General features: G+C 45.5%; 1 protein-coding gene across 4 annotated transcripts in view; it reads left to right on the top strand.

The window, feature by feature from the left end:
- The window catches only part of atp2c1 (ATPase secretory pathway Ca2+ transporting 1), a 47424-nt gene that overhangs the window by 5312 nt on the left and 32660 nt on the right, over positions 1–9452 (top strand). For 2 of the 4 annotated variants that reach the window (XM_062538269.1, XM_062538270.1), the window contains exon 2: positions 7921–8025. In XM_062538269.1, coding sequence (XP_062394253.1) covers positions 7921–8025 — 105 coding nt within the window. Of the gene's footprint in view, positions 1–59; positions 225–2398; positions 2418–7920; positions 8026–9452 lie in introns of those variants that run through there. The other 2 variants (XM_062538268.1, XM_062538271.1) reach the window with 2 other exon arrangements.

Raw genomic sequence — 9452 nt, 5'->3', positions numbered from 1 at the left:
CTGTCCAATTTCTATTTCAAATATTTGCTTCCTGATGCACAGTGACCCCATCACCCTGAACTGCAGAGAAACTGGAAGTTTCCGGAAAGAGCGATAGAGAGAGCACACAACACTGTTGGTGTGTGGCCGGAGTCCAACGTAGTCCCCCAGGAATGCGGCACTGGCGCTCAGTCCCAAGACGAGTGGCAGTCTCCTCGGCCAGGTCGTCCTGTTTAAGGGGCCTTGTGAGTGATAAGCTACTTAAATAGCCTGAACGCACTGGAGACTGGTAGAGAGAAGAGAATAGAAGGGAAGAGAAGGGAAGAGAAGGGAAGGGTGGGAAGGTGATTTGGGAGAAGCTCCTACTTCCTCAAGGAAGTGACATACTCCTCTGTGCACATTTACGCACCTCGATGACGCAATTCTCGTCACACGCGGCTTGCGTGAAAAACACAGATGCAGGACTGTATTTGGGCCTTTAGTGTTCCGCAGCATGCTTCTGCTCATTGGTACACCTGCTGGCTGTTTGTCCATCTCACCCTGCGTTGTAACGGCGGCCAGGCAGGGGAGATCTCTGGAGGAGAGAGACGGTCGTCACCTGATTTGTGTGTGTGTGACAGACTGAAGAGTGCAAGTTGAATGAAAGGGGGGGAGGCATCACAAAGATACTCACTGAAAGATGGGATTTTATGAGGTGTGTGTGTGTGTGTGTGTGTGTGTGTGTGTGTGTGTGTGTGTGTGTGTGTGTGTGTGTGTGTGTGTGTGTGTGTGTGTGTGTGTGTGTGTGTGTGTGTGTGTGTGTGTGTGTGTGTGTGTGTGTGTGTGTGTGTGTGTGTGTGTGTGTGTGTGTGTGTGTGTGTGTGTGTGTGTGTGTGTGTGTGTGTGTGTAAAACAGAATTGGCACTTTGGCAGAGAATATATGTGGGAGAGCTGCTGTTGGAGCATCACTCCTGTAGTGTTATGTCTCTCGATGTCTTCACTTCAGATGAGACCTCATTCAAAAGATATCCTCAGTGTCGTCTGTCTTACACATTTTATTTTGTTCTTGCTTTTAATGAGAGGCTTTGTGCCAAGATGGCATGTTTTTCCAGAGGTTATTTTTCTCTCAGGTGTAGATTGGGCTCTTTTTGCAATCTTTTTAGTTTGGCTTTGAGCAAAAGCTGCAGCCCCACTTTTGTTTGGTTGGAAACACTTTTTCAGTGGCCAGTATTGAAGGCTTTTGAGTTTCTTGCTTAGTTTAGATGTTTAGATAGATGCCAAAGAGACCTTCCTTTTTGCAGCTCTAAAGGCTTTTGTGGAGGACATTATTCCTCCTTTTCCTTTGTCGGGCGATAAAAGGAGGTGGGTAGAACGAAACGGGGGGCCGGGGGGGGGGGGGGCTGATAGGGTAAAGGGTGATAGATAGGGGTAAGTGGAAATGCAGTGGAACTGTCACTTCTCTTTGTTAAGTGTTCATGGAGGTTAGTCGCTCACGTTTGCTCTTAGTTGAGGCTAGGCTAGCTCTGGGTTCATTGAACATGGACATTTAGAATCTTACATTGTTGCGGAACAGAATCTTTAGCGAGACTGTTCGTGGAGTGTGAATCCTCGGCGGGAGGGTGGGCGGCGGCTGCTGTGGCTGCACCACTCACGGTGGCCTTGGACCTTAGCCGGGCCCACACGAGAGCCACACATTCAGGTCACCCTCACACACATACACACACACACACACACACACACACACACACACACACACACACACACACACACACACACACACACAGCCGTCCTTCATCAGGCCCCCGGGCCCACATGACGGACAGTAGTTGAGGTCAGGGCAGTGGACATGGCTTTGTGTCCACCATTAAAGCCTCTATACTGCTGAGGTATGGCGTTGTGCATTGTAGAATGCATGTGTACTGCAGAAATGGTGCTCCAAATATATGACAGATTATTACAAATCTAAGCATAGGCCTACTTGTACTTGAAACAAGCTAATTTGGCTACTGGTACGTTCAGCAAATTTGTCTTCTTAAAATAGGACAGGCTGCCCATTAAATTAAGTCAAAATGATCTCCCTTAGAAAGGATTGACTAAGTCTCCATACTACAGACCAGCTAGATTTTTTTATTTAAAGCAACAGTAGCACTTTTCCTCTGTCGCACGCACGCTATTTGTTTATCCAGCACTGGCTTTGCATACAGTATAACAATGTCCACAGACAAGGTAGAGTTTGTTGCATGATTTTATGAAAGTTTGGTGTATTGCAACATTAAAGCAAGTCAGATTTGTAGTTTCTTATGTCTCATTCCATCAAATTACAGATCCGCTACCCGATCTGGTAAACTTGCATAGTGTGGTTATAGCCAATTGAGGGCCTTGAAGCGGATACAGAAGTGCCGTTCACCTTGTTACGAGTTGATGAACCACTGAAATGATTTTGGAAACATTGTTTTGAGGTACAAAAAAAATCTTCAGTGTTGCTTTTGCTTTAATATAAGATTACTCTTGGTTGTGGAGAGGAGTGTTTTATCACAATAGCCTACTGGGCTCAATAATCTTCTCTTGTCTTATCTGCAGGTTTATAGGCCTTCTTGCTGATTGCCCATAGGCAGTAGCCTACCTATATGTCAGCCACTGTTAATGTTCACACAAGGTCATTCCGGGTAGTCTTTACCCTCTTGCGGAATCTCTGCTGCTTCTATTGTCTTGATATCGAATTACTGGCTGCACCGAGATACAGAGTTCCTGGGAATTGTTTTTCCGAAGAAGAATTGGGAAAGAAAACTGTAGTGTATGGCTAGGACTAAATTATTTCTGTATAAAGAAAACCTTGCTCTTCTCCTTCAAATGTAATCTAATTTGGCTTTAAACAAACCAGTGACTTGATTTCCACCTCACTCGCTGCAGGAGTGGGCAACGCTTCTCTTCAACATAAGTGGATGAACAAGTTTATCTTAGTGGGTCATGTACTGTATACTCATGCAGGGTGTGTGTGTCTGTGTGTGTCTGTGTGTGTCTGTGTGTGTCTGTGTGTGTCTGTGTGTGTCTGTGTGTCTGTGTGTGTGTGTGTGTGTGTGACCTCTTGCCACAGTGTGTTTAAAGTTGTGTGATTTTGCAATGCACTGTAAGTACAGTATGACCAAGCTCAGCAAATCTTGCGATTTGTCCGCATTGAGAGAATGAGATTATGTCAGCCAGCCCTACTCTCTTGGTGTAGTCGTGTCCACTCACAGTAGTCCAGACTAAGCGACCACTATGCACGAGCTCTCCTGCTTCATTCATCAACTCTATACTTTGTGGGGTGAAGGCAGGTTGGTCTGATCCTGGCCTAAGCTCCTGCCACTCTTCATTAGAGGGAATCCTCTCAGGTTGAAGGCTCACCGTCCTCTCCTCTTATGCAACAAACGCGCCTGTCTTGTCTTCTCTTAGCCTGGGTCTTCAGAGGAAGACGAGGGATGAAAGAGAGAAAGCGGAGAGGGCATCAGGAAAGAACAGGTAAATGGAGTGAGACTGACTGTGATTGAGACGTACTTGAGTTGTTGCAGCAATTGTCAGGAAGAGAATAAGGGAATGAAATCAGGTACAGATGCTGTGTGCACCATGCTAATTTATTAGTACCGGTTTGAGTTCTCTCTGCTTAGCTGTGAGCTACCTCACAGCCATCCCTCCGAGTCCCCTGTGAAGGAGTGTGTCGGTGGTTTGAGTTGACTTTATTGCAGACCTACTACAGTGTCTTCAGTTGTGGTTATCTCTCTCTCATTGATTTTCTTGGGTTTCCCATGGAGTGCTTATGTTTTTATTCCACCTAGATTTCAGTGTATCGGTTCGCCTTCATCATCAATTTGATTTGTGCGCCAGCTACTCAAAGAGAGAAATCGATTGCCTGAGCTGAAGTGATTCACTTGCTTTCATCGCCATGAAGCTTTATCAGTTCAATTATTCAGCGCTGTTTGAAAGCTCAGGAAACCTATCATGATCGGCCAGATCATAGACTGTATATATGGAACAGTCTATGGGTCAGATTCATCAAGTTTCTGAAGACTTAGTGGTAAGGTGTGGTTGAGAAGCCAGCAGTGTTGCCTTCTAAGAAATGGTGGACCCTGGACCTGAATGCTGATAAAAGAATCTGCTCTTTGCTTTGCCACTCACTTTGCTTTTGCTTAAAGGGATATTCCACCATTTTTGGAAATACGCTCATTTTCCACCTCCCCTCGAGCAAAACAATCGATATTTACCTTGTTCTCGTTCATCCAGCCATTCTGTGAGTCTGGCGATACAACTTTTAGCTTCAGCCTAGCATAGATCATTGAATCGGATTAGACCATTAGCTTCTCGCCTGCTAGCTTCATGTTTAAAAGTGACTAAGAGAACTGGTAATTTTCCCATTTAAAACGTTTCTCCTCTCAAGTTAGAAAGTGCAATAAGACCAACTGAAAATGAAACCTGCCGTTTTTCTAGGCTGATTTGACATGGAACTACACTCTCATCTGGCGTAATAATCGAGGCAACTTGCAAACGTACCACAGGCGCAGTGATATCATACGCAGCATCTGAAAATAGTCCCCATAGACAACAAGCAGCAGTAGTGCCAGTAGTGTGCAAGTTGCCTCGATTATTACGCCAGATGAGAGTGTAGTTCCATGTCAAATCAGCCTAGAAAAACGCCAGGTTTCATTTTCAGTTGGTCTTATTGCACTTTCTAACTTGAGAGGAGACACGTTTTAAATGAGAAAATTACCAGAAATCTTAGTCACCTTTAAACATGAAGCTAGCAGGCGAGAAGCTAATGGTCTAATCCAATTCAATGATCTATGCTAGGCTGAAGCTAAAAGTTGTATCGCCAGACTCACAGAATGGCTGGATGAACGGGAACAAGGTAAATATCGATTGTTTTGCTCGAGGGGAGGTGGAAAATGAGCGTATTTCCAAAAATGGCGGAATATCCCTTTAATACACTGAGGCCTGCAACAATGAATCGATTAGTTGGTAACTGTTAAATTAATCCGCAACTATTGGGGTGATTGGTTCATGAATCAGTTTGTTTGTGCCAGTTTTGAGGACGCTGGGCGTATGTTCATGATCCCCAGTGTTCGTGACCCTAGAGTGGAGCACTGTAGCTGCCTGACAGCTCCAGCTGTTGCCTGCCGTTCGGTAGAACCAGTTGTTTTCACTTGTGTCATACTGACAATACATGGTGACCTCAAGAAACAGAGATCTATGTGAAAAATGGCAGAATTATCCTTTAGGCCTATACCTTCTCTTAATAATTGTTAGTTGCAGCTCTACTTCAAGATGGACCTTTTGATAATGATCGTTTTGAAGAATGCAGCCGAGTTTTGTTGATGGGGTGCATTCCTATTGATGTTGCTCATCATTTTTGTTCTTGAGTGCTTTGATCATTTGTCAGTAGACAAATGATCACGATTGTCCAATCAGATCACATCATGGGATTGTTTATGTGGTTGCCCCCATAGATATATAAAGCTTTATATCTATGGTTGCCCCAGCAACATTTTTTAAAAAGTCCCCTGTGTCTCACAATTAGAATTATCTAGAAAAGTCCTGTCCTTGTCCTGGCTGTCTGCTGATGTTACCCAGCATCACTGGTGCTTGTAAGCCTACCGTCTCTCTGCTAGGAAGTTCTATAGTCTCCGCAGCTCGATGAAGTTTAGGCTATTCAATGTCCTGTTTATGGGGTCGTTCGGTTTCCGACAACATCACCGATCAAGTATGCGCCTTCACTTAAGCTGAAGCCAGTCAGGCTCTGTGTCAACTGGCCACGTTTGGTTTCGGGCGTGTTTTGGGGCCAGTGGGTTGAGCCGGGCTGTTAATCCCTCTAGTTGGTCAGCCATACGCAGTGGTTTGGCTCCTTTGGGCTGTGGTTGATTTTTCTTCATGTCAGTGTCAACTTTGGTCATGCAGAGTTTTATTTGTTTGGGTTTTTTGCCTTAGTCTTGTCTTGCTTAAAAACGGTGTTTGTGTCGCACAAGAGCATTTTCTTTTGTTCATCTCGGTTAATGCTAATGTTGTTGTTGTTGTTTTCCTTTCAGTTCGCATGTCTCTTGGGCTTTTATTAGCTGCCTGATTTTCATTAACATTTGCATGCTGCTCTCCATACACAAACATCTTCAAAACACACGATGAGACCCAACACCTGTTGGCAACAAAGCCCTGGATGCCCCCATTTTAAAATCACCAGGCTTATGCTCTGTTTTTTTATAATGATGTTTGTGTGAATTTGCCTCAGTAAAACCCTCCTGCAATGGAGTCAGTCAGCAGCACTGTACGATAGGGAGCACGTACGAGACCAGTGCGGTGTTCCCGAGCTTTCTGCTCTCTTTCATTAAGTGTCACCGGCGAGTGCTGTAGTCGGGCAAGCACAGATACACACCCTAGGCCTAGGCAACCCAAATGGGATTCATTTGGTTACCAGGCACATTCATTTTATATAGGCTACTTTTTTTTTTTTTATTGTCAGTCTTAATAAAACTCTGTTAACAGTCTAACCATGCCAAATAGAGCATGGAGCTCAAGGCTGTTTGTGTGTGTGTGTGTGTGTGTGTGTGTGTGTGTGTGTGGGAGAGAGAGAGATAGCATATGAGGAGCAACGAAAATAAGTGCACTATAAAGAAAATGTTGTTGTGTGTTAAACTGAGATGGCCCTCGTGTCACTGTATTTTTGTGTGTGTGTGTGTGTGTGTGTGTGTGTGTGCGTGCAAGCTCACTGTAGCTCCGTCTGGTTTATAATGAAGTCCTAAAGGCTCGCTCCGTCATTTCCATAGAACTGCTCCGTCTGGCTCCTCTGGGTACAGCTCTGGGATAGGTGACAGCCCCCCCCCCCTTCCCCAACAGTCTCCCTCCCAAACCCATTTTCCCATGCTTCCAGCCTCGCAGTCCAGCTCCCATTCCGTGCAGAAACACTCCCAGCCACTCACATCATTTTCATGGAGCCTCTTTCTCTCCCAAGATGTGATGCCCATTAGCCTCCATCCTAATGCAATCCAATCAATGGGCCACTTTGGAGCCCCTGATTGCGTTATTCTGATTTCACTCTCCCGTTTATCTCGTTCTCTCAAGGCTCTCAAGTCATTTATTTTTTTTTGCGCTCTTTTTTTCTCTCGCTAAACTACAAGAGCTGATTTCATAAGGATGGAGGATAAAAGGTTTCAGGAGGCTGCCGTTGGCTGTCTGGTTGTCAGTTTTGAGCCTTTGTTGTTTGAAATATTATTATTCGATGGCCATAGGATATTGCTATGGCAGTGTTTCTGTCCGAGTGAGGACTAAGAGTGAACATAGTGTGGTCATGATACCAAAATATATGACTTTGGTATGGTACCATGCCTAAATATCTCACTACCAATGCTGAAGCAATTGCATGGCTGAAACCTTAAAGGAACGGTGTGGGATTTTGAAGGCCTTCAGTTATCTTGAATGCAGCCGCATTGTACTCTTGCAGTGAATTGCATTGTATTTGGCCACATGTGGTACGATGTGTTTTTTGTAGGTCTGGTGCTACTTTGGTTTGCATGCTAACTTCACTGGAAATCTGGACAACTCTGAGCGTTTGGCTTTTATCGAAACCAAATTCGAAACCAAAACAAACAGCATTCTTAAAGTACTGTAGGGGGGTCAGGGTATTGTTATACCTGTGTAGGTAGTACCTCATGCGACACTAGAAGACAATCGGCTGTCGCCCCCGAGCAGTCATCTGCTCCCTGCACTCTCTAACTTCCAGGCTGCCGCCCTAATCCCTGTTTTATCTTTGTAATATCATTCCACCCAATACATGCACAGCTGGGATTATCTTGTGATTGTTGAGGTGGATTATCTCTTAAATTGTTGCGCACTGTATACTGACTGTAATACAAGTCCCATCATATCAATGTTTGACCAGTTTAAGCCTGCCCTTCAATAAATATGCCTTCTGTTTTTTCCCTCTTCTTGTGTTGGTTTGAACAGCTTGTTGAGAGTCCCCCAGATCGTGAAGATGAGACCATGGTGCCAGTACTGACCTCCAAAAAAGCCAGCGAATTACCAGTGAACGAAGTTGCATGCACACTGCAGGTAAGTTCTCCGTAGTGGGATGACGAATAATGTCATGTCTGATTTAAAAGGAGTTCAAGATTTATCTCTACATATTAGTCACGCAGCACTCTTCCGGTGACTTCCATTGTATTCAATACACTGACATGGCACTTGTGGTACAAAGAGGTATTGCAAGAGAGCCATCCTCAATGACTGACTTTGCCTGTCATTTATGAGCCGCAGTGTCACCATCATAGGTTTGTTAAATTAAAAAAATGGTCATTTTGGACAAAATGGTGGCGTTCCTCTACAGAATTAGTTGCATTATTATTTTACCTCCTCTGCACAAACGCAGCAGCTCGCGAGCTCTCAACCCTTCAAAGAGCGCATACGAGGACTCAACAGGAATGTAAGGGCAGGAATGTCTTTCCTAGGAAAAGTTAAGGTTTTCCCCCACGATTTAGTTTGAGTCATGTGGATCCGCTTAAAAAATGCACTGCCTTGGCTGCACTCAGAAGCTGACGGTAATGAGGCAGATTGGCTGTATCAGTGCAGCACACACACACACATTCCTCGTCACGTCCCACAGTCCTCTGCTCTGCCGGCGCTACGACCTGTCAGGCTGTCGCCACTCAAGCGCCATCAGGGCTAATGAGACGGAGGAGGCTCGCAGAGCTTCGCGGTCACATGACCAGCGGGGCCGCTGGCGCTGCGAGGAAGAAGAAGCAGCAGCAGCAGAGGCCGCCGTGCTGATCAAGCCATCAAGCCGGCCCTGCGGAGGCAGGACGGGACGTCCACACAGATCACAAGGCAGCGCAGTGAAGCTTGGAAGTTGCCCGGGCTGCGAGTGATTTTTGAGGATTTCCCACAAGCTTCCACCCACACAGACACAAGATGGGCAGCCGGATTTCCCACCTCAGTCAAAGTTTTGTCATTGTTGCCGTTTAGAGGTGTTGATATTTTAGTCACTGATTACAGAGCTCTGGATTGGTCTAGAGGCTTTTTTTTGGGGGGGGGGGGGTATTTTGACAGGACAGTGAAGAGGCGCACAGGAAGTGAGTGGGGGAGAGAGAAGGGAAATGACCCGGGTCCCCGTGGGCACTCATATATGGTAGGAACGCGGTAGCCATTTGCGCCACTGTGCTCCAGTTAATTTGTTAATAGTTCATTTCTCTGTCGTCAGACCATATTTTAGAGGAGTCATTTGCATATCTAGTAAGCTAGGCAGCTATAGGACATTTTTGGCCTTGTCTGAGAGCAGCATGTTAGAAACCTTATTATAACTTGTTACATGAGTGACCTTGAGCAGATGTCCCCTCACATCCAGTCAGTGTGTGAACTGAGGCCCAGGGAGCTTGACGGAGCCCTGGATGGCATGATGTGTCTAATGGGAAGAGTCTTGTGACAGCAGTGACAGACGCTCAAAAGAGAGAGAGAGAGGGAGAGAGCGAGAGAGTGAGAGACTG

The sequence above is a fragment of the Sardina pilchardus genome, chromosome 6 (genome assembly GCF_963854185.1).
Source record: "Sardina pilchardus chromosome 6, fSarPil1.1, whole genome shotgun sequence".
Classification (NCBI taxonomy): Eukaryota; Metazoa; Chordata; class Actinopteri; order Clupeiformes; family Clupeidae; genus Sardina; species Sardina pilchardus.
This window is presented reverse-complemented; position numbering and strand designations above follow the sequence as displayed.